Genomic DNA, 26,354 nt, shown 5'->3' with positions numbered 1-26,354 from the left:
TGTCAGTAATTACTCACCCTCATGTTGGTCCAACCCCGTAAGACTTTCACTCATCTTTTGAACACAAATTAAGATATTTTTGATGAAATCTGAGAGCTGTCTCACTCCTCCATAGGCTTCTATGTGATTGAAACTTGCCGGCCCAAAAAGTTAGTAAAAACATCATTAAAATAGTCCAAGTGACTACAGTGGCTCAACCTTAAGTTTATCAAGCGACGAAAATACTTTTTGTGCGCAAATCCCCCCAAAACATAACGACTTTATTCAACTATTCATCTTCTGTGTGGGCCTCAGAGTGAGTTCACGTAGTGTAGCACCGCTATGTCAGAACGTAGGCTCACTATTGGCCAGCATCTCACACATGACCAGCGTCGGCCAATAGTGAGTGTAGGTTCTGACGTAGCGCTGCTACACTATGTGAACTCACTCTGAGGCCCATTTTTGGGTGAACTAACCCTTTAACTGTTTAATGATCCACAGCACAATAGAGAGAGCTTTGGTGATAACCAAGTGAATATTTAATTACTACAATAGTAATTTCTCTCTAGAAATGACATCAGAAGTGGAAAACGTTGGTCAAAAACCTACATTTACACAAACTGACCACCAACTGAATCAGCACCTCCAAATCTGAGGCCATGGTCCTCAGTCGGAAAAAGGTGGCTTGCCCACTTCAGGTTGGTGGAGAGTTCCTGCCTCAAGTGGAGGAGTTTAAGTATCTTGGTTTTGTTCACGAGTGAGGGAAGGATGGAACGGGAGATTGACAGACGGATCGGTGCAGCTTCTGCAGTAATGCGGACGATGTACCGGTCTGTTGTGGTAAAGAAAGAGCTGAGCCGCAAGACGAAGCTCTCGATTTACCGGTCAATCTACGTTCCTATTCTCACCTATGGTCATGAGCTTTGGGTCATGACCGAAAGGACAAGATCCCGGATACAGGCGGCCGAAATAAGCTTTCTCTGCTGGGTGGCTGGGCGATCCCTTAGAGATAGGGTGAGAAGCTCGGTCAATCAGGTGAAGCTCAGAGTAGAGCCGCTGCTCCTCCATATCGAGAGGAGTCAGCTGAGGTGGCTTGGGCATCTGTTCCGGATGCCTCCTGGACGCCTTCCCGGGAAGGTGTTCAGGGCACGTCCCACTGGGAGGAGACCCCGGGGAAGACCTAGGACACGCTGGAGGGACTATGTCTCCCGGCTGGCTTGGGAACACCTCGGTGTCCCCCCAGAAGAGCTGGAGGAAGTGTCTAGGGAGAGGGAAGTCTGGGCATCTCTGCTTAGTCTGCTTCCCCCGGATAAGCGGAAGAAGATGGATGGATGGATGGATGGACCACCAACTGCAAATTTCAGACACCATCTTTATTTTTTAGCTCAACTGTCTCAGAATGGAAAGCAGAGGATTGTGGGATATCAAAGGCAGTGACGGATACATATGCTGCTTTCAAAAATCGATCAGATGAAGGTATCTCAGGAGACAGGAAGTGAAGCTAGCATTGGATTCGGACGTGCCATGATGCCTTCCAACCATAGAATGCATCCTCCAAAGGCAGCACTTTTAAGTTTTTGGATGCAGTCCAGATCCTGTCATGATCCTGTACATCTGATAGGAAGTAAAAATAAATAAATACATTTCATAACACCAACAGACACACAAATGCCCCTTATCCTTTAACTTCTGTTGTGGCAAATACATCTTAAAGAGAGAATTTATTCCACACCTCCTTGTGCTGATTTGATAGACATATTCAGAATAATTCTACCTTGTTTTTCCATATACACTACTGTTCCAAGGTTTTGGTGTCAGTAAGAATTTTTTTGTTGTTTTGTCTCTTATGCTCATCAAGGCTGCATTTATTTGATCAGAAATACAGTAAAAATGGTAATATTGTAAAATAGCTGAAATATTTAAGAATGTGATTTATTCCTGTGATGATTCTTGTCATTACTCCAGCCTTCAGTATCACATGATCCTTCAGAAATCATTCTAATATGCTGATTTGGTGCTCAAGAAACATTCATTAAAATTATCATCAATGTTGAAAATGGTTGTGCTGCTTAATATCTTTGTGGAAAACTTGATGTGGAGAACTTTATGTAACTAATGTTACATGATGTACTAAATTAAACCTGAAATACAAATTCATTACTACACAGAAATATAAAAAAATGAATGACAAAAACAACAAAATTACAAAAACTTGAACTACAATTAAAATGTAAAAAAATTCAAAACTAGTTTAAAATAATAAAAATATAACAGTATCTCAAAAAGTATCATGGTCTCAATTATACTAAAATAACACTAATCCAGATGGATGTTAATACCAGGTGTAAACAGGACCTGAATGCTTGTGATTCATTAATCTCTGTAGTAAATCAGTGTGTTTGCTGTTGTAGGTATGACTATGTGGAGGTGGAGGAGCCTGTTGAAGGGATAGTGTTGGGTCGTTGGTGTGGCTCACAGATGGTTCCAGGGCCCCAGATATCCAAGGGGAACCAGTTCCTGATCCGCTTCGTCTCTGATGAATACTTTCCCTCAGACCCGGGATTCTGCATCCGTTACACTTTGCTTCAACAGGTAAGAAATTACTCGTCACCTTGTTCTTCTATGTGTAATGCTTATGCAACATTTATTGAAAGGGCCGGCTACGTTTTAATTGAAAACATTGTTAATCCCTAATGGCCCTGTGCTAATTATCTCTACAGCTGATTAACTTAAATACACAGTGTGCAAAGGATAATTAGGTGTTTATGAGAAATACAGTGAGCTTTGTTGAATAGAAATAAAATAATTGAAGAGAGATGTACTTGAAAAAAACTGGGGCCAAAAATTAAAATAAAAACACATTTTATTACAATGCATCTGTTGCTGTAATCACCATCCCCTTCCTCTGAAATGACCTGGCAACCTTAAATGGCACTTACTAAGTTGGAAATTTCAAGTTCTAATCGTATTCCTACCTCAGAGACCTTCTCCTCAATGTTTCACTTTATGTGGTGGTGAAAACCACAGTGGGGCGTGCTACGGTGTTTTCCACCTTGGCCATGGTTCAGTTTCCTCCATTTAATTTACACCCTGACAGGCGTCACACGGCACATTTGAAAAGGATTATTCCCCTGAAATGATTTAATAGACATGCTTGGCTTTGATGTGTGATGCCTGTCAAAGTTTTATGACTCCACTTTCCCTTGCATTTGTTTACTGAGCCTTCAGAGCATGTCTGAACGCTTTGCTACGTTGCACGAAATTTGCTCTCATTGTATTCCAGTGAACAAAGGTGTTCTTTATCTCCTTTTGGTAGATAATGGCTGCATCTATTCTGCTGAAATGTAATTATTGTAGTGTTGATAGTGGTAAGATATGGCACCAAAATTAGACAGGACAAATGCGGCTGTGGATGATTAAAAGGCAAAGAAAAATGCATATGGCACTTCCAAATGCCATTTTCTTCTGAACTCAAAGTGCTTTTTCATTGAAAGTGCTGATGCAGATATGCAAGTCTTTTTCAGAACTGACCTGCTTTTCTGCTGTTTTGAGATTCGAACGATTATTGAACTGAATAAGAATAATAATAAGAAATGTTTCTTGAGCAGCAAATCAGCCTGGAGTAACTGAAAATATATTTAAAAGTAACTATTATTTTATTGTATTAATATTTCACAATATTACTGTTTTTACTGTATTTCCTAATTAAATAAATGCACCCGTGGTGAGCATAAGTGATTCAAAATCTCCCTGACGCTAAACGTTTGAATGGCAGTGTAAATGTAATTCATATCACACATTATTAGTAACTAATTTTAGTTATTATTTTGCAATGTGACATGAAGGAACAGGATGTATCATGTCAATGCGAGTTAATGCGTCATACCCACATTGATTTAGAATTAAGGTTCAAGTGATCAATTTTTCTGTTTCCTTTTTGCATGACTGAGTTGACTGAGACTTTTTAAGAAGGGGGACCGGAGGGTGTGTTCCAACTACAGGGGGATCACACTTCTCAGCCTCCCTGGGAAAGTCTATGCCAGGATACTGGAGAGGAGAATACGGCTGATAGTGGAGCCTCGGAATCAGGAGGAATAGTGCGGTTTTCGTCCAGGCCGTGGAACACTGGACCAGCTCTATACCCTCTAGAGGGTGCTAGAGGGTTCATGGGAGTTTGCCCAACCAATCCACATGTGCTTTGTGGATTTGGAGAAGGCATTCGACTGTGTCCCTCGTGGCGGCCTGTGGAGGGTGCTCCGGGAGTATGGGGTCCGGGGTCCTTTGCTAATGGCTGTCCGGTCCCTGTACGACCGAAGCAGGAGCTTGGTTCGCATTGCCGGCAGTAAGTCAGACTTCTTCCCGGTGCATGTTGGACTCCGGCAGGGCTGCCCTTTGCCGCCGGTTCTGTTCATAATTTTTATGGACAGAATTTCTAGGCGCAGCCAGGGGGGTGCCAGGTTTGGGGACCACACGATTTCATCTCTGCTCTTTGCGGAGGATGTTGTCGTGTTGGCCCCTTCAGAACTTCAGCATGCACGGGGACGGTTTGCAGCCGAGTGTGAAGCGGCTGGGATGAGAATCAGCACCTCCAAATCCGAGGCCATGGTCCTCAGTCGGAAAAAGGTGGCTTGCCCACTTCAGGTTGGTGGAGAGTTCCTGCCTCAAGTGGAGGAGTTTAAGTATCTTAGGGTTTTGTTCACTAGTGAGGGAAGGATGGAACGGGAGATTGACAGACGGATCGGTGCAGCTTCTGCAGTAATGCGGACAATGTACCGGTCTGTTGTGGTGAAGCAGCTGAGACGCAAAGCGAAGCTCTCGATTTACCGGTCAATCTACGTTCCTACTCTCACCTATGGTCATGAGCTTTGGGTCATGACCGAAAGGACAAGATCCCGGATACAGGCGGCCGAAATGAGCTTTCTCCGCAGGGTGGCTGGGTGATCCCTTAGAGATAGGGTGAGAAGCTCGGTCACTCGGGAGGAACTCAGAGTAGAGCCGCTGCTCCTCCGCATCGAGAGGGGTCAGCTGAGGTGGCTCGGGCATCTGTTCCGGATGCCTCCTGGGCTCCTTCCCGGGAAGGTGTTCAGGGCACGTCCCACTGGGAGGAGACCCCGGGGAAGACCTAGGTCACGCTGGAGGGACTCTGTCTCCCGGCTGGCCTGGGAATGCCTTGGTGTCCCCCCGGAAGAGCTGGAGGAAGTGTCTAGGGAGAGGGAAATCTGGGCATCTCTGCTTAGACTGCTGCCCCCGCGACCCAGCCCCGGATAAGCGGAAGATGATGGATGGATGGATGGATGAGTTGTTGCTCTTTTGAAAACTTGCATTATCTATACCTTCCTTGCCGCTGAGTAGCTGTGGTAGTGGCCAGCGAAGAGCCCGTTTTCCAGCCTTCTCTGTGGTATTTTGTAATTTAGTTCATTTCTGGCTTCAATGCTGATGTCCTATAGTGGATGAGTAATGGTATGGCTTTAAGGAGATCTTCTGAAAAATGGCATGGTGAAAAATGGTATTTTTAGTTTTCCCCCTATATTACATTGAATTTTGGGCTTTTAGATATAAAAGTAGGTATGTTTGTATGTAAAATGTTGTGTAAATTAGTACATTCTCTCTTTATACTAGGTGGTGTGTTTTTCTTTGAGCAATGCTCTATTATTGCAGAGGAGGTGGTGTGTTCTGGCTGGTTTCTGGACACTGAGCTCGCATCAGAGAAGGTGTGGCTGAATCAAGCTCTATTAATAGTGTTTGTGGAGGAGGATGTAAAGCTGGAACCTACAATTCCAACTCTGACTCCTTCAGCCCTGACTCACAGTGTGCACAGTTTTTTTTTTTTCTTGCTCACCAAACATTTGTTTTCAGGAGCCTTGTGGACAGTTGTATTTTGAGCATTGTCTGTCTGTGTGCATCAAAGTGTTCGTTCGTTTGCAATGTTGTGTTCTAATAAAATATCTGAAAGTGTGTGGCAGAAGATCTTCGACAAACCAAAAATAAGTAATTTTCACTTTAATGAAACTTTGTTTGGCAGTCCTATAAATATTGCCATTTCGACATGACAATTATGTGAGCGTGTGTCTTGTGATACATTGTTAAATGCCAGGTAATTACAATTTCATGAAACTCCTTTTCTAGCTCTTAAATGCTTAAAATAGCATTTAGTTGTTTATCTTCAGTGCTGTTAATGTCAGCTTCTCTCTGGTAGCATGCCTTAATAACTTGTTTAATTTGCACATCATGCACCACCTGCTGTCAACTAAATTGTATAAAGACAGCAGCGGTGTTAATGACACTTAAATTTAGTAGGAATCTTCCTTGGATTCCCTTACACAAGGCTGATTTAAGTACGTCTCTATTTTGGTTATATATATCTCACTGATTCTTGCGATAAGGGACAAAACAACATGTTTTAGAAGTTAGTTTGTATTTCATAATACATTCTTATAAATGTATATACAGTGAGGAAAATAAGTATTTGAACACCCTGCTATTTTGCAAGTTCTCCCACTTGGAAATCATGGAGGGGTCTGAAATTGTCCATATCCACTGTGAGAGACATAATCTAAAAAAAAAAATCCAGAAATCACAATGTATGATTTTTTTAATTATTTATTTGTATGATACAGCTGCAAATAAGTATTTGAACACCTGAGAAAATCAATGTTAATATTTGGTACAGTAGCCTTTGTTTGCAATTACAGAGGTCAAACGTTTCCTGTAGTTTTTCACCAGGTTTGGACACACTGCAGGAGGGATTTTGGCCCACTCCACACAGATCTTCTCTAGATCAGTCAGGTTTCTGGGCAGTCGCTGAGAAACACGGAGTTTGAGCTCCCTCCAAAGATTCTCTATTGGGTTTAGGTCTGGAGACTGGCTAGGCCACGCCAGAACCTTGAGATGCTTCTTACAGAGCCACTCCTTGGTTATCCTGGCTGTGTGCTTCGGGTCATTGTCATGTTGGAAGACCCAGCCTCGACCCATCTTCAATGCTCTAACTGAGGGAAGGAGGTTGTTCCCCAAAATCTCACAATACATGGCCCCGGTCATCCTCTCCTTAATACAGTGCAGCCGCCCTGTCCCATGTGCAGAAAAACACCCCCAAAGCATGATGCTACTACCCCCAAAGCATGATTCTACCACCCCCATGCTTCACAGTAGGGATGGTGTTCTTGGGATGGTACTCATCATTCTTCTTCCTCCAAACACGGCGAGTGGAATTATGACCAAAAAGTTCTATTTTGGTCTCATCTGACCACATCACTTTCTCCCATGACTCCTCTGGATCATCCAAATGGTCATTGGCAAACTTAAGACGGGACTTGACATGTGCTGGTTTAAGCATGTGAACCTTCCGTGCCATGCATGATTTCAAACCATGACGTCTTAGTGTATTACCAACAGTAAAACTTGGAAACGGTGGTCCCAGCTCTTTTCAGGTCATTGACCAGCTCCTCCCGTGTAGTTCTGGGCTGATTTCTCACCTTTCTTAGGATCATTGAGACCCCATGAGGTGAGATCTTGCATGGAGCCCCAGTCCGAGGGAGATTGACAGTCATGTTTAGCTTCTTCCATTTTCTAATGATTGCTCCAACAGTGGACCTTTTTTCACCAAGCTGCTTGGCAATTTCCCCGTAGCCCTTTCCAGCCTTGTGGAGGTGTACAATTTTGTCTCTAGTGACTTTGGACAGCTCTTTGGTCTTGGCCATGTTAGTAGTTGGATTCTTACTGATTGTATGGTGTGGACAGGTGTCTTTATGCAGCTAACGACCTCAAACAGGTGCATCTAATTTAGGATAATAAATGGAGTGGAAGTGGACATTTTAAAGGCAGACTAACAGGTCTTTGAGGGTCAGAATTCTAGCTGATAGACAGGTGTTCAAATACTTATTTGCAGCTGTATCATACAAATAAATAGTTAAAAAATCAAATTGTGATTTCTGGATATTTTTTTTTAGATTGTCTCTCACAGTGGACATGCACTTACGATGACAATTTCAGACCCCTCCATGATTTCCAAGTGGGAGAACTTGCAAAATAGCAGGGTGTTCAAATACTTATTTTCCTCACTGTATTTGTTAAATTACTCAGCTTAATGAACCATGTAAGGGAAAAGGTTTTTCGGATTTTTTTTTTTTTTTAAATGTACATTTATTCACTCCATCAGACCCATTAAAAAGCATGCTATTTTAATTTAATACATCCAGCAGTGTAAAGTCTTCAGTTATGTAATAATGGTGGTTAGTAAAGGAGCTAAATGAAAAAAAATCTGAATGGGAACATTTGAGTTCTTAAATTCCTTAATTCGCTACCCTCCTTTTTAATATTAAACATATATTGTAAGCCCGTCTAAATCTGTCCAATGGCGGTACTTGATAGAACGGGTGAAGGATCTCTGTGCATTACTGTCTTTCCACGTGGCAAAGTGATTTAGTTCCAATTAAACTTATCTGACTCCATTTTATCACTACCTTGATTTAAGGTTCGAATGCCGATTGGTTAATGGTCATTTATATAATAGTTTAGCAGCACATTTGATTACTCAGTGGTTCATGTAGTTTGTCTACAAACCAGAAGGTTGGTGGTTCAATCCCCGGTTCCACCTGACCAAGTGTCGAAGTGTCCATGAGTAAGGCCTAACCCCAGCTGCTCCCGACGAGCTGGATGGCGCTTTGCATGGCTGACACCGCCGTCGGTGTATGAATGAGTGTGAATGGGTGAATGTGAGGCAAAATGTAAAGCACTTTGGTGGCCATTGGGTCTGTGAAAGCGCTATATAAATGCAGTCCATTTACCATTTATATTTTACCCATTCATATTAGGAAGCTATGTCGCATTGAGGTCCTCATGCCTTCTGTTTAATGCGGGTCTCATGATCACAAGCTCGTCAGTTTTGGTCACTAAACAGAGGTAATTGGCTATATACCTGAGATGGTCGCTATCACACGTACACAATCAAAGATACTTTGGTATAGCCCCCATGGAATTGCATACACTTGAATTTAACTTAACGTTTACTTCAGGCAGAGGTATGGCCACTACTACAGATATAAGTCAACCAACATTATTTCTTATAATGGCTTTGGATTGGCCATGCCGTGGTTTCCCACGTACACTTCTCTAAAGTTACAGTAAATTAAAACAGAAGACACACCCAAATTTAGGTTGGTCAAGCAGCATTTTTGCTGTCCTTAACGGAAATTCACTTCTTGTCTTTGCAAGCCAAGTACACTTGAATTAGTGCCAAATATTAGTCGTCACTAATCTGACGCAGACTTGCGGTAACAAATATAACATCAATATGCTCAGAGATAAAGGGTAAAAGATGTAGGCTAAACCCGACATTTAGAAAAATACATAATGCTGAAGTCTTTGAGGTCCTTCAACATTATGGGCTGATCTGAGTTACAGAATCGCCCGAACCTTCTTCAGCATCTCCCTAAATACTCAAACCAAGGCAGAAACCTCTTTTCAAATGTACAATAAACGAGTTCACAATGGGAATTTGCATTAATCAACGTCCCAGACTTACTGGGGATAGAAGTTGATTTACATGGGGGCACACCCACAGCAGTTAACAAGATATCTCTAAACTCTCCACACCTTTTTGGTTTACTTCTGTGGGAATGAGACCTTTGTACCAGTCGCATTGACACATTTCAAATGATAGCAAACATGTAGTAATAATAATAATAATAATTCATTACATTTATATAGCGCTTTTCTAGGCACTCAAAGCGCTTCACATAGAAGGGGGAATCTCCTCAACCACCACCAATGTGCAGCATCCACTTGGATGATGCGACGGCAGCCATAGTGCGCCAGAACGCTCACCACACACCAGCTTACTGGTGGAGAGGAGACAGAGTGATGAAGCCCATCAGTGTATATATATATATGGGGATGATTAGGAGGCCATGATGGACAGAGGCCACTGGGCAAATTTGGCCAGGATGCCGGGGTTACACCCCTACTCTTTCGAAAGACATCCTGGGATTTTTAATGACCACAGAGAGTCAGGACCTCGGTTTAACGTCTCATCCGAAGGACGGTGCTTTTTGACAGTATAGTGTCCCCGTCACTATACTGGGGTGTTAGAACCCACACAGACCACAGGGTGAGCGCCCCCTGCTGGCCTCACTAACACCTCTTCCAGCAGCAACCTGGTTTTCTCAGAAGGTCTCCCATCCAGGTACTGACCAGGCTCAGCCCTGCTTAGCTTCAGTGGGCAACCAGTCTTGGGCTACAGGGTGATATGGCATGGTGATATGTATAATACTGTATGATAATTGTTCATATTAAACCATATAGATTTTTGGGTGAATTCAGGTAGGGATTGGTGAAGGGAATATGTAAATTGGGAGGTGATCAAGTGTGATCGTGTCTCGAATGGGGATGGTAATATGGCAAGAGTTCAAATGTTAATTTCCTTTTTCTCAGAGAGTTGCCCTCTCTTCCAGTTTCTCCAGTCATAACCAATGTTCTTAGAGTATCATGTAGTTCAGTTGATGTTTTAATATTTTAACATAAATGGAGAAAAGAATAAAATATTTTACAAAATTGACAAATACAGAGTTGACGGAGACGGACGGAGACGGAGTTGACAAAGGTCCAACTGAGGTTACAACAGCAGATTATCAAGCCAACAAATTAAAACAACTAACTCATTTTTTTAACTAATATTTAATTTAATACAACAATCCTTCCAGTGGTTTGTTTTTCTCCTTTTGGATATATATATATATATATATATATATATATATATATATATATATTTATTTATTTATTTATTTATTTATTTATTTATTTATTTATTTATTTCACGGACAATAAAATGACATAAAATTATTTTTCTGTCAATAAAATCTATCAATAAAACCCAACTACACAAACCGATAAAGTGGATAAGGTCAGACAATTGCAGAGATCAGCATTCCCAGTTTATGTGGCATACAGATATTGTCTGTTGGCCAACACCATGCATTGTGGAAATGTTAATTTGCCTCACTTAAAAAAATCCAGTGCACTTCTCATAAGACACTTAATGGTGGTGTTATAGTGTTTACCACACCTGTGTTTATAGCTCAGTTTAATTATTTATTTTGCTGTCCATTGATGCTAAGCTAAATAATACTTCAGATATTCTGGTTTAAGGTTCTGCATTTAGTCCCATTTTAACACAGTCTCATCCCAAGACGTCATATGACTGACGCTTTTGACCATACGTCAACATCCGACGTTTTAGGGTACCCTTTAACGTCAGTTAGATGACGATCCTAGGGCTTCATCTAACTGACGCTTTACCTTTAGCGTCAGTTAGATGACGCGGGTAGGTTTAGGTCTGAGGTAGGGTTAGGATTAGATAGCGTCATCTAACTGACGTTAAAGGGTACCCTAAAACGTCGGATGTTGACGTATGGTCAAAAGCGTCAGTCATATGACGTCTTGGGATGAGACTGGGCTGCCCATTTATGACAAAATTTAGGGAAATTAGTGGCCTGGCTGGCTTTTGGGTTTGTACACCGTGGCAACGGGCTGCCATGTTGGAACAGCCGAATTCTGTTTCTCTGTGGTCAACCTCAGCTACTGGAAACCCGGGATCTCGGGGGCAGCTCTGCACTTTTTGTTTAAACAAGCAATCACTCCCCTTCACCACTTCCACCGAGAGAAGGGGGAAAATAAGCCCCAGCTGCGATTCTCAGGAAGAGATTTTGGGAACTGGTAAGGGTTTGAGGTAAGAGGTCATTAAAACAGCACCTAGCTCTGGAAATAAGAAATGTTTTGGGATTCTCACGAGAGTCAGGAACTGGACTGCTGCTTTTCGCTCCCAGCTAGATTTCAAGCAGGTACTGCAGGGGGTGCAGGAGATCCGCAGAAAAGGAAAAGAAGAAAAACCTGGACAAGGCATTGCCATGAATGGCGGTTGGCTCTCTGCCTTTATAAAGCCACACTGAACACCAATTCCTCAGAATCTTTCTTCTTCAGACCATTAACTTTGCAACGCCTGAACAAGTCTGACATAAAAGTTCCTCACCATAGAAAAGCATTTCCTCAGCGGATGGCATCACAAGCTGTTATTGTGAACTCTCCACTCCCCTGTCGTGTTCTGACTAAAAGATGTACAAGAAGATGATACAAGGCGGCCGATTATATATTGTTCATACAATGCAGCATCACTTGCCAAGCAGAGTAACAGGTTTGAGTAACATGGTTGCTGAGGCAAAAACTAAGTTCAGGACAGACTCTTTTTTTTGTAAACCATTTTAAATTGGCGACAGCTTCTCTTCAAAAGAGAGAGGTTGCCATGCAGTGTGAACACCATATGCAATTGTACTGTATATAAGAACCTTTGTATTTGCCACTTGTTTTTAAAGTAATTGTAGATGGTGGTTTTGTTGGCCAGACCTTTCCTCTCAGCAGCATTTGTTCAGGACAACCACAAGTATTATTGAATTACATAAGGTGTATAATTTCAAATACAATACCAATTCAAAATTTAGAGTTAGATATGTGGAAATGTATCTTCTCTTCTTGCTACCACTGTGTATGATTGGCATGCCACCAAGCATGGCCTTCACCAAAATATGTCCACAGTGAATCACCCACATTTTTGAGAGACCTTAAGTCTGCACTTTAATTTGGTTTTCTACAGAACTGACTGCTCTCATGTGTGTTCTGACAGGCTACTGGCAGACATCTGAGTCTGTGCGCTCATGTCCATCTGTTAAGCCATTTTCCTTTTAGTCTAACAGAACCCTACAACCTGCAAGCAATTTGAAACATCTTGTTGTCAAGCTGCAGAACATAAACGAGGCTATTAATTTTCAGATAATATTTTACCTTAAAACCAATGCATCTGTTATCAAATTTGATGACATAAAAGAGGAAAATGTAGGAGGAAATGTGCCTTAAATGTGACTGTGATTTATGCAATTTTTTTTTCTTTTAATATGTTACATTTCAATATATGATCCCATGTTTTATGTCTGAAAGTCTCCTAAATGTCTTATCTTGTTAGCAAAGTTGCACAAGCGCGGTTTTATCCACCTCAGAAGGGACGTTTGGCTGTGGCTTTAAAAGACCAAGGCTCAGAGGATCTTTAATTGACAGATTGAAAGAGTGCCTCACATTCACAAGCTGTTAATGGTTTCCATTCCCCACTGCTGACCAGTGCCAAAACTGGAAGTCCGTTTTCAGCATGGAAGGACAGCTGAATGTACAGGTCATTGTGACTGCCGTTGAGACCTTTACATTCAGCTGTCCTTCAATGCTGAAAACTGGCTTCCAGTTCTGGCGCTGGTCAGTGTTCTCTTACGAGAGTATCTCTCGTACTGCGTAATAGCTTACGCTAGGGGAAAACCTCTTTTCCACGAGATATTGAAGCCAAAAATTATCCTTAATTTTTTATTAATGTAAAACGCTTTGCAGCAGCAAGCAGACACAGGCGATACAGCTCGCGCGCCTATTGGCTGCTCTTGCGGCAAATGCAGCAGCCTATCGAGAGAGACTCTGCGTGACGTAATGACCAATGGGGGCAACTCGCGCCCATATCGTCACGTCCCGCCAGAAAGGGCGTGGTCTCACTCTTTAAATATGCTCGTTAGGCTGGTACAAGCTGATTTTCATCTCTTCAGCGAAGCACACGCATCGCTGGATCCGGAGTGAGAAGCCGCGCCGTCGAAGCAAGCTTTTCAGCGGGACGAGCTCTGGAGTCGCTGGCCTCGCCGCCTTCAACTGCCGTACCTGCTGCGCTTTCCGGCGTTCTATATCCTTTTATATCACTTTGTATCCTTACTCTGCTGAGAGTGTTTGCTCGCTTACTTGACGCGACTCACACTTCTCATCACAAAAGAGCTGCGTCTTTTTAAAGATGCCATCCTGTGGCTCGTGCCGCGCCCCACTCAGCGACGGGGACCGTCACGTCATCTGTGTGTCCTGCCTGGGTGAGGATCACTCGGCCATCGCGCTCGCTGACGGCGGATGCCCTCATTGCGAGCTTTTGCCTATGGTGACTCTGAGGACTCGCCTGGCATCATTCTCCGAGCCTTCACCACAGCCCGCCGTGGTGCTGCGTCGCAAGAAGCGCCGCGCCCAGCGCGCTCCCGAGCTCTCTCCAGCCCGCCAAAGCTCGCCGGTTCGCCCGCCAGCTTCGCCGGCTTCGCTCGAGTCGCTCACTGACGGACAACGGCCGCCGCCTGCCGCCGCGTCCGTCCACGAGTTCGACGAACCCACCGAGGCTTGTTCTCTTCTGGCATCTGATAGCGAGGATTGGGCGAGCTCCGTGGACCTCCCCTCCGCTAGCGTTTCCCGCCAAACCACTGGTAAGAGAGCCGGCATTGAGACTGAGCTGATGCGTCTGCTCTCTCAGGCCGTGGAAAGCATCGGCCTCGACTGGGAGGCGCCCGCGCAACCGCCGCGCGAGTCGTCAGGGAAACAGGCCAGCATCAAGACCGCGAGCCCTAAAACCGCGGCTAGCTTTCTTTACGTTCTAAGAAATCTACCCCGCCCCCCATGGGCGTGCGTCACCGGCAAATGAGAAAGAGTGTGTTTTAGTCCCCGCCGAGGCCGGACTAATCTCCATTTCTCAAACATTTCTCAGCTCCTAGTTTGAGCGGCTGAAAATGTCATTATTGCAGCAATGAGCCTGTTGTATAACATGCACACCTGCATACAAACGCCGACACACAAAACTGTGACACTCTCTTATCTGCTTGCACTAATGTAGTTCTCCCTGTGGCCCAGTGGCAGAACCCGAAGCCTTCGCGCGAGAGACCCGTGTTCGATCCCGGCTCTCGCAGCAGAAAAAAAATTTAGTCTCGCCGCGGCCAGACTTTCACCGAAACTTTTCGCTCGTTCAGTTCCAGAAAATGCGACTGTTCCAGTGTATTTTGCAGTAAACAAGCTGGTTCCACGGCCCGCTTGCCTGCACATAAAGGCCGTTTCCACGGCGACCCAGAAAAATAATGTAATCATTGTATTTCTGGTTTTCCGGCCACAGCCGATGGTGTTATAAGTGTAATAAAATGCTCACAGCCCAGTGTTAATTTCTACACACAAACACAGCCCGCCACGGTACAGGGCTCGCACAAATGAAATCGACGCATGTCAATTGTGCATTAAATGTAGTGAATGTGCCCACAACCCAGTGCCCACAAACACTACCACGGTTTCTGTAAAACGAAACCAACACAAGTTTTCCTAGCCTCCTAGGAAATCGACGGTGTTTCAGTCTCGCCGTGGCCAGACTTCCACTGAAATTTTCGCTCGTTCAGTTCCAGAAAATGTGACTGTTCCAGTGTATTTTGCAGTAAGCAAGCCAGTACCATGCCCGCTTGCCTGCACACAAATGCTGTTCCCACGGCGACCCAGATAAATCACATAAACGGTGTATTTTCTGGTATTCCGGCCACAGCCGATGGTGTTATGAGTGTATTGAAAATGCCCACAACCCAGGGCTCATTTCTACACACAAACACAGCCCGCAAAGTTGCAGGGCTCGCACAAACAAAATCGCCTCATGTCGATTGTGCACTAAATGTAGTGAATGTGCCTACGTCTCAGTGCCCACAAACACTACACACCACATGTCCCACGGGTTCTGTAAAAACGAAACCAACACGCATTCAGTCAGCTGAGGCCGACGGTGTTTTTCAGTGCAGTAAATGTGCCCGCTGTCCTGCGCCCACATTCACTCACAGACACGTTAAGCCCCACGGGGCTCACCCCGCTCTCTCTCCCTCAGCAAACTGCTATAAGGGTTTTGAGCGCGGCCAGGCTGCCCGCCGCGATTGGCGCGCCCCCGTCTCACACACTGTAAACACAGTGTCTGCGTTACAGCACGCCGGAGCTCCCTTGCCGTCACTGTCTCGGCCAGAGCCCAGATCTCATTCTACCCCTAGCTATTCACGCGAAAGTGTGGGCACAGCTTCCTGGGGTATCAGAATGGGTGCTGAACACTATAAAAAGAGGCTATTCGCTACAGTTCACTCGACGTCCCCGCCGTTATACGGCGCGCGTCGAGACGACGGTGAAAACGAAGTATCTCATCTACTTCGAGCCGAGATAGCGAAACTACTGAGCAAAGGTGCTATAGAACCTTTATCTCAAGCTCAGAGCAAAGGGGGCCTACACAGCAGATATTTTCTGGTACCGAAAAAAGATGGAGGTCTCAGACCCATTTTAGATCTGCGACAGCTGAACAGAGCGCTTGTGAAACGCCAGTTCAGAATGCTTACGACCAGGAAAATCCTTGCGCAAGTGCACCACGGGGACTGGTTTATGTCAATAGATCTGAAAGACGCCTATTTCCAAATACAAATAGCGTCCCATCACAGGCGATTCTTGAGATTCGCTTTCGAGGGCCAGGCATATCAATACACAGTCCTGCCGTTCGGCCTGTCCCTAGCACCTCGTACATTCACGAAGTGCATGGACGCGGCGCTCGCACCCCTGAGACTTCAGGGCATGCGAGTCCTGAACTACTTGGACGATTGGCCGATTCTAGCTCGATCACGATCGGAGCTCATAGAACACAGGGCCGCATTACTCGAGCACCTCGAGGAGCTGGGCCTCACAGTCAATTGGGCGAAGAGCTCACTGTCTCCCAGTCAGAAAATTTCCTTTCTGGGAACAGTGTTAGACTCGCTATCCATGACGGCACGCCTGTCACCAGAGCGCGGACTAAATATTCAGCGCGTCGCGAAATCCTTCCGCCACGGCTCGATAGTTCCGCTCAAAAGGTTTCAGAAAATGCTGGGGCTGATGGCCTCAGCGGCCTCTGTAATCCAGTTGGGCTTGCTTCGCATGCGCCCACTGCAGATGTGGCTGAAAGCGCGGGTTCCACCCAGGGCATGGACAGCGGGTCTGTTTCGCCTCAGGGTCGACCTACAGTGTGTTTCAGCTCTGGAACCTTGGAAAATAACCGACTGGTATCAGTCAGGTGTGAGTCTGGGGACCGCTTCGAGTGTGAAGGTGGTGTCTACGGACGCCTCCACCTCGGGGTGGGGAGCGCTGCTCGAGGGCAGACCGCTAGCTGGCCTGTGGTCAGAACGGGAAAAGCTCCTTCACATAAACTGCTTGGAGATGATAGCAGTCGACAAAGCGCTACGGCGTTTTTGTCCCCAGGTAACAGGCCACCACGTCTTGGTCCGGTCGGACAACATGTCAGTGGTGGCATACATAAATCGCCAGGGCGGCGTCAGGTCACGAAACCTTAACAGGCTGACGGAACGCCTCCTGGTCTGGGCTCAGCACAACCTGCTCTCACTGAGAGCAGCGCACGTGCCTGGTCACCTGAATGTGGGACCAGACAGACTGTCCAGGAACAATGTTCCAGCAGGGGAGTGGTCGCTGCACCCGCAGACGGTCCAGCTGCTGTGGAAAACATTCGGCAGAGCACAGGTGGACCTATTCGCGTCCCACGAAAACGCTCATTGCCCGAAGTTTTTCTCGAAAAGCAAGGACGCGCTGGCTCATGTTTGGCCCCGCTGCCCCCTATATGCTTTTCCTCCTGTCTCGCTCCTGCCTCAGGTGTTGGAACGAATCAGGGAAAACGGATGCCCAGTGCTGCTCGTAGCTTCGCTCTGGACAAACCAGACGTGGTTCCCTGCCCTGATGCAGCTGACCAGCACTGCCCCATGGCCTGTACCATTGAGGAGAGACCTCCTCTCTCAGGCGGAGGGCTCCATTTGGCACCCTCGCCCGGAGCTGTGGTCCCTGCACGCATGGGCCATCAACGGGTACCCGCTAGCCTCCCAGAAGGAGTGTTAAACACGATCGCGCAGGCTAGAGCTCCGTCTACCAGGCGGCTCTACTCCTCGAAATGGTCTGTTTTCTCTGCATGGTGTCAAGCCCAGAGTTTTTCACCTGTGGAATGCGGGGTTTCGGAAGTGCTTTCCTTCCTTCAAGAGCTACTGGATAAGGGCAGGACCCCATCCACGCTCAAAGTATATGTGGCGGCCATAGCAACGTTTGCAAAACCGGTGTCTGGCCAGTCGCTGGGGAAGAACGACTTAGTCGTGCGTTTCCTTAGGGGAGCTCGGAGGTTAAACCCTCCCAGGCCCCCTTCAGTCCCGACGTGGGACCTTTCCAAGGTCCTGGAGGCCATGAAAGGCGCCCCGTTCGAGCCAATCCAGCTGGTGGACATGAAACACCTGTCGTTCAAAACAGTGTTTCTCATGGCTCTCGCTTCAGTGAAGCGCATAGGGGACTTGCAGGCGCTTTCAGTAAGCGCGTCATGTATGGAGTTTGGGCCTAATGACTCGAAGGTCATTCTCAAACCTAAGCACGGGTATGTGCCGAAATCCCTCAATACACCGTTTAGGGCCCAGGTAATTTCCCTGTCCGCCCTTCCGGTTCTCAATGAGGAGGAGGACGCGAGTCTCCTTTGCCCCGTCAGGGCATTAAGAGCTTATGTGTCGTGCTCGTCTGTTATCAGACAGACTGAGCAGCTTTTCGTTTTGTTTGGCGGGCGCTCCAAGGGACTTGCCGCCTCAAAACAGAGCCTATCCAGATGGATAGTGGATGCCATTGCGCTCGCTTACACTGCAAAGGGCCTGCAGTGCCCCTTGGGTGTCAGAGCGCACTCCACGAGAGGCGTGGCCTCTTCGTGGGCATGGTCTAGCGGGGTTTCCCTGCAAGATATCTGTACGGCCGCGGGCTGGGCCTTGCCTCTACATTTATGAAATACTATAACCTGGAGGTACCCGCCTTACAAGCTAAGCTTTTGGCGGTCAAAAAATTCAGTGCTATCTGCCCCGCTGTGCGGCCCAGATGCTGAGTTTTGCTGCAGCCCCATGAGTGTTGACACACGTATGGCCACCCAGATCAGGCTGAAAGCTTTCACCCTGGCTGCGCGTTTTATTGTCATATGATAGCCCCACTGGGTGCTATTTTATAAGGAATGACGCTTCCAGCCTCTCTTCCTCCACTCTATGTGAGTTTATGGTGATTATGCACTATATGAGCCCTGGGCTTCGGCCCCTGGGACTTTGGTGTTGGATCCCTGTACGCACGGCGTGTTGCATTGTGTTCCCCTAGCATAAGCTATTACGCAGTACGAGAGATACTCTCGTAAGAGAAGGTACTCGGTTACTAACGTAACCTCGGTTCTCTCTAGAGAGGGAACGAGTACTGCGTATCTTGCCGTGCTTGGAATACGCTCTGGTTCGCTTCGGCGATGAAAACGAGCTTGTACCAGCCTAACGAGCATATTTATAGAGTGAGACCACGCCCTTTCTGGCGGGACGTGACGATATGGGCGCGAGTTGCCCCCATTGGTCATTACGTCACGCAGAGTCTCTCTCGATAGGCTGCTGCATTTGCCGCAAGAGCACCCAATAGGCGCGCGAGCTGTATCGCCTGTGTCTGCTTGCTGCTGCAAAGCGTTTTACATTAATAAAAAATTAAGGATAATTTTTGGCTTCAATATCTCGTGGAAAAGAGGTTTTCCCCTTGCGTAAGCTATTACGCAGTACTCGTTCCCTCTCTAGAGAGAACCGAGGTTACGTTAGTAACCGAGTACGTTTTTAGCAGGTCATTGTAACTGCACATTTTTTTAAATATTTTTTGTTGTTGTTCAAGAGCAGTTGATTTATATCTTTAGTGAATTATGACTAAAGATATTTTAAAGTACACAACACAATAATTTAGTTCACGTCAGACGCGAGTGAAAGTAATGGTGACTTGCGGTTCAGTAAGTCAGATGTTAGTTCACTATTATAATGATACAACAGGTCACTTGGGAGTTCTTAAGGTCTTTTTGAACAATTCAAAGGGCAATAAAATAACTGGCTCATTAGAGTCATACATTTGTAAATCTGACTAAACTGTTTGTTTTTGCATGAGGACAAGGCAATGAAACAACGTGTTGTATATTATTTTGAAGAAACCTATTCTTTTACTCACATTCATGTGGGTTTATAAGTATCGTTTGTGTTTCTTAATAAATAAATAAATATATATATATATATATATATATATATTATATAGTAAATATGTCACATCAAACTAAGTATTAAAGAAGGTTTTTTATTCCTTGCCATAATGCCCACATACAGTATTCTTGTACTGACAGACATTTTTCCAGTGCTTGACCCAGATGCTCTTAATCAGTCTGTCTTGGTGACCTTATTTACACTTTGTTCATGGCATCAATGCAATTTTTATCATTGTAGAAATCTCAGGCCTTCCATTGACACCATGTCCTTTACACAATGGTAACCATGCCAACTCACTCCTCACTTATTACCTGGTTTTAGAGTGCGGCATTGGACGTGTCATTCACAGGGGGATTATGTAGGGCTGTAGCGATACACTAATCTCACGATACGATACGATACACGATATTCGGCTGACGATACGATATATATCACGATATTCAGCCAACGATACGATTCGATATAATTCGATACACTTACATCATTTTCTGAAAGATTTAAAGGGGACAGAGTGATTTTGGTGACATCTTGTGAGTCTTCCATTTACTTGGATTGAATTAATTGAACTGAAAACTGAAAACATCATTTACACAATATATGTCTCTGACTGGGCAGAGAGTACAGCTTGCAAATGCTGGACAAAATGAATCAAATATGTGTAGAGAAAATTAGTTCTATTTATTGAAAGACAACAGTGCAAACTGTAGCTTATAAGCCTTTGTTAATTGCAATACTGCACTTTATTTACTTTTCAATGGAGAGTTAAAAGGTGCAGCAAGTGGCCTGTTGTGAACAGTTTCTTTGCACTGCCTTTTCTTTGACAGCTTTTTTAGCTTGACACTGAACATGTGACGTGCTTCAGTTGTGCGCGAGGTCAAGCCGTCGCACGTCAGGGAAACTCTCTCCGCGCTGGCCAGGGAGGCTTTGACGTGTGCTCTTGCCTGAGTGTACAGCCTGGGAATGCAAACCTTGATGAGGTGTTCGCGGGTTGGAATAGGATAGCGGGGCTCCATCGCGTTCACCATGCGCCTAAAGCCGGCGTTTTCCACCACCGAATACGATTTTTTTTACATTTTTTTTTTTTTACTAAGCCTATTTAAAATCGTATTTGATTGCAGAGCGCCGCAGCGCATTCACGCAGCACTACCTCGCTCTCGCTCTCTCTCTCTCTCTCTCTCTCACACACACACACACACACACACTCATCCGTACCTCGCGCACTTTCTCACTCACGGAACACCGCTGCACAAATCTGTCCAACACAGCGCTGTCAATTTCGGAGACCCAGCTTTAAAAAAAGCTACTAGCCAGCATGCAAGGAGCCTAGCCAACAAGGAGAGCTAAGTTGTTGTTTGAATACAGCTGGATTTTCGTCAATATCGATGCACGCGCGCAGCTGGCCACTAGCGGCTGGCTGACCAAATCACTCTTCATGCAACGCGAACGGGTTTAACACGGGGGATTTGAATGGGACTTATGTATCGATACTCGCGGCCTAAAAATCGATACTTTCTTGGGAGAAAAAATATCGATTTATATCGCAGAATCGATAAAATCGCTCAGCCCTAGGATTATGTTAGTATGCCTGAATTAAGCTTCTGGAAAAAGGACATGCTGACAGATGCCTCAGGCAGTGGAGCAGAGTTGAACTGAGTGCAGAAATGTGGCTTCCTGCAGGTTGCCCAACACCATCGGTATCAACGTTGCTTCTTTAAGTGTGTGTTTGAGTTCAAACAGGGTGGACAGGTTAATTGATCCTGTAGATAAGCCAGTGTCAATCATTAACTCATCTAGCAAAACCATGCCTTCTCTTATTAACTGATAATTTGGTAATACAAAAGCTAATTTATTTTCATATCTTAATTGAAATATTCTTGCTGTTCGAGCCATAGCAAAGAAACTGAAGATTTCAATTCCCTTATCTTACAAAGGCCAGTTTCACAACTAGCATTTTCTGCATTCTAAATACACAATACAATAATATGTAATTTCAGTTACTCCTTAATTGGAGATTATGCACACCTCAATCTGCTCTTAAGTGATATTTTCCTTGGTTTTGCTTGGTTTCTTCTCACATCACAGTTAAGCATGTGAAATTAAAGCATTAAACAATTCTACAATTCTAAAAATAAACCAGACCTCTGCAGAACACTTTTAAAATCACCTGTTAAAAATGAAAAGTCCCCTATGGAGTGGCTGCCGTACCACTGATTTCTTGTTTGATTGTGTGTTCAGAGGCAGTCGGAGCCCGAGACCCCTGCAGTGATGCCTGCATGGATGCAGAGTGTGGATGTTCTGAGGGAAGCTGTAGCTGGCTTCAGCACAATGGAGGAGGTGATGAAATACCTGGAGCCTGATCGCTGGCAGGTGGACATGGAGGACCTCTACAAGCCTAACTGGCAGGTGGTGGGCAAATCGTTCTTCCATCAAAAGAAATCCAGGGGTAAATATCCTGACTTTGGAAGTACTTAGTCAATTGAAACATTGGAACATGCTTTTATTTATTTTTTTACCTGTTGTCTATTTTTGTTTGCGTAGGAATGGTGGACCTGAACCTGCTTCGTGAGGAGGTCCGACTTTACAGTTGCACTCCACGGAACTTTTCTGTCTCATTGCGAGAGGAGCTGAAAAGGACGGACGCCATCTTCTGGCCCAGCTGCCTGCTGGTGAAGCGCTGTGGAGGGAACTGCGCATGCTGCTCTCACAACTGCTATGATTGCCAGTGCTCGCCTACCAAGGTGGTCAAAAAATATCATGAGGTATAGCAAAGAACAAAAGGCCTTCCATTACACTCTGCATTTCACATTTAGGATTTATTTTACTTATAACTTCTTATATGAATAAATACTACGCATCTCACGTAACATTTCTGCTATTTATATGTTAATGTCATTGTGATGATGATGTTTTCAGATTATGATGAGTGCATGTCCAACAATTAAACATTAGCATTATACATACCAAATCTTCTTAAGGTTTTTTGTAGGCTTTATATAGGTCTTGGCAACACGTGATCTGCAACTCTAACCCAAATGAGGTGTAATATTATAATTAATTAACTTATTGTCTATAGGGCCACTTACTTAATTTATTATTTCTAACAATTAATAATAATATAATCTATCTGTTCTCAAATCTGCTTGTCCTTAATTGGGTCATGGGGAGGCTGGAGCATAGTACATATACATAGTACATATACATTTTATTTTTATATAAAAAAGTATGTGTTGGTGTGTGTATGTGTATATATATATATATTGTTACGCACCCTTAGACAAAAGGTCTTTAAAGGGGCAACATTGAGGTCGTGACCAGAAGATGGTGTATTTAAGGTGGCAAGAGACGACACAACAAAGTATTATGAAAGAAAATAAAGTACGGTTTATTGTACTTGAAGTGTAAATGCAAAAGATGGACAATAATAATAATGATGATAAATATATTTGTGGACACCAAGAAAATAAACAAAATATAAACAGATTGAGAGTTCAAAAAAATAAACAACCCAAGAGAATAAGGACATAAATAGTGACGCCAAATAAAAGAAAGAAACAAAACAAACTCCGACTATCTAGTCCCAACCTCTTACTAACTAATAACAAAAAGAAAAGAAAAGACAGTAATCTTCAGCGCCTAAGCGCCCTCTCTAGCTGTTCTAACTAATAACAAAACATCCATGGGTGGCGTTCACTTCCCTACCTGGGGTATGTATACATCGAGTTTGCTAAGTGTTGCTTTGTGTACGTCACGTGACATATTACCTGTCCGAATTTCTCTTGGTAACCTCAAAACACGCCATCATGGCAGAACACATTCCTCTTAGCAATCTCAGAACACGCCGTCATGGCAAAACACATTACACTTGGTAATCTCAAAACACGCCGTCATGGCAGAACACATTACACTTGGTAATCTCAAAACACGCCGTCATGGCAGAAAGAAAAAACAACAGGACAATATCTGTAACGGAAAATAAACACAAAGGCGGCAAGCAAAGCGACAGAAAAGAAAGCAAGCCGACATGCGTTCCTCTCCCGCTTCCCTTTAAAGGGTCACTCCACCCATTTCAACATTAATCTTTATTGAAAGTGGGTTATATATGTAGTCGAAATGTAAAAGAAATTTTAAATTTGGTGCCCTCTTGACCGAGAAAAGACAGAAAATAACTTTGGGGCGCATTTGTATGTAAGACAACAACTCCCACAATGCACCATGTTGCACAGCTCCGCAAGCCACTCCCACTAATCCAGAACAGCGCAAACATCAGAGAAATCGCTCTTCCGTCTACAAGAAGGCTAGCTGCCAAATGAGTTTAAAATTCATTTCACAAATGTCTAGTTAGTTGTGGCGAGCAGGACGAGGGCGAGGGACGTGAGAGGACGACGCGAGTGATAATGAATGGCACCTGTGCAGCGGTCTCATATCTCTCACGGAGGAGTGGAAGCACAAAAGGAACAGGCCTGATTTTATGTTTTGTTTCTGTTGTGTGTGGCCAGCTGGCTTATACTTTTGTTTTGTATTTGTTTATTTTACTATTAAAACGTTTAAATGTTCGCCGGTTCCAGCCTCCTTCTTCCCACAACAACGAACCCCGTTACATTGGCAAACTCATTAGTGAATTACTCGTTTGTATTTCTTTCTATATGGTGAATTATTGCATGATACCTGCATGTTCAGTCAGGCGAAACTAGGATGGTTCACATCACAACACAAACGTCCGTGTGGTCGTCTGATTCAGAGATTTCGTCCAGGAGAAACTGCCTTGTTGAAATTCTCTGCAGCAGACGGACTCTATCTGTGTCCGTAGCGCACAGCGAGAGCACACGCACCAGCAGTCCGCCCAGCTCAAGCCAGCCCGGGCTCCTCGTCCGCGACAGGCAGCCGCCTCCTGTTCCACCATCAGCCTCAGCTGCTCTTCACTATATTGCGGCTCGTAAAGATAGCCACGAACAGCGGATTCGAGCAGCAGAATTTCAAAATCCTCTTCTTCCATATCATGTTTAGTTTCTTCCGTCATTGTCGTAACTTCCTATATCCACAGCGCTTGTTAGCTTAGCTTATAAACAAGATGGCTGATATTGCTTTCAGTATCTGCAAGTGAAGTCCCACCCACTGATCTGTGATAGCTCTGTTAGCGCATTAGGTCCAACCCCCTATGGGCGGGTTTGAAAGGGTGGGAATTTGTGCTTGTAGTCTATACAGAAATCCCCCCTTTTTACACTTCCTCCTACAATGACGTCAAATGACGATTTTTGCGTCATTGTAGGAGGAAGTGAAAAAGGTAAATAGTAGATTTCTCTCGTCTCAGGGGAAAATGAAAGAATGTTGCACGACCATTCAATAGTATGACTGGTTGTCTAACAATGGACCTCTTAATGCAAATGGGTGGAGTGTCCCTTTAAACTCGAGTGTTGAACTTGATAGGCGGCGGGAAGGAGATGACGTCACGATGTAATGATGATTGACATCTCTCCCAGCCAACAGCAGATGAGTGAGGACGCACACCTAAGAAGGTGATAGCAGAGAAAGAGAAACCAAAAGAAAACACATACGCGGAACCACAGGGACGTAACAATATATATATATATTTATTTATTTATTTATTTATATATTTATATACACAGTATCTCACAAAAGTGAGTACACCGCTCACATTCCAGCAAACATTTTAGTATATCTACTCAAGGGACAATATAGAAATGAAACTTGGATATATTTTAGAGTAGTCAATGTGCTGCTTGTATAGCAGTATATATTTACTGTCCTCTGAAAATAACTCAACATACAGCCATTATTGTCAAAATAGCTGGCAACAAAAGTGAGTTCACTCTAAGTGATGATAGCTGTACGTCGTTTAACCATGCAAAGCCACATGTCCTATTCATCATTTTCATGTTTTTGTCTGCTTGACAGGACCACACAAATTGTTGTATCTTGTATTAGAGCAGTTACAATTTGTGCTTTGAGTACAATTGTCTCATACTGACCACTGGATGTTCAACATGGCACCTCATGGCAAATAACTCTCTAAGGATTTGAGAATTAGAATGGTTGCTCTCCACAAAGTGTACCTAGGCTATAAGAAGATTGGTAACACGGTAACACCCTGAAACTGAGTTACAGTACAGGCCAGGGTCATACAGAGGTTTTCCAAGACGGGTTCCTCTTGGAACAGGCCTCGCAAGGGTCAATCAAAGAAGTTGAGTCCTCGTGCTGTGCATCAGGTGCAGAAGCTGGCTTCAAAAAACAGACGCATGAGTTCTGCCAGCATTGCTCTAGAGGTTGCAGAAGCAGAAGGTCAGCTTGTCAGTGCTCAGACCATACGCCACACACTGAAAAAAGTCAGTTTGCATGGCCGTCGTCCCAGAATGAAGCCTCTTCTGAAGCTGGCTCACAAGAAAGCCTGCAAACAGTTTGCTGAAAGCAACCTGTCCAAGAGCCTGAATTACT

The 26,354-nt window shown here is 44.5% G+C and overlaps 1 protein-coding gene across 2 annotated transcripts in view; it reads left to right on the top strand.

Annotated features, from left to right (window-relative positions):
• The window catches only part of pdgfc (platelet derived growth factor c), a 71,886-nt gene that overhangs the window by 43,002 nt on the left and 2,530 nt on the right, over nucleotides 1-26,354 (top strand). For both annotated transcript variants that reach the window (XM_056261830.1, XM_056261829.1), the window contains 3 exons: nucleotides 2,391-2,571; nucleotides 22,140-22,347; nucleotides 22,443-22,663. In XM_056261830.1, coding sequence (XP_056117805.1) covers nucleotides 2,391-2,571; nucleotides 22,140-22,347; nucleotides 22,443-22,663 — 610 coding nt within the window. The remainder of the gene's footprint in view (nucleotides 1-2,390; nucleotides 2,572-22,139; nucleotides 22,348-22,442; nucleotides 22,664-26,354) is intronic.

This window comes from Rhinichthys klamathensis, unplaced genomic scaffold, assembly GCF_029890125.1.
Source record: "Rhinichthys klamathensis goyatoka isolate OS25496 unplaced genomic scaffold, OSU_Roscu_1.1 h1tg000186l_1, whole genome shotgun sequence".
Taxonomy (NCBI): domain Eukaryota; kingdom Metazoa; phylum Chordata; class Actinopteri; order Cypriniformes; family Leuciscidae; genus Rhinichthys; species Rhinichthys klamathensis.
Note: the sequence above shows the minus strand (reverse complement) of the source record. Positions and strands in the feature narration are given on the sequence as shown.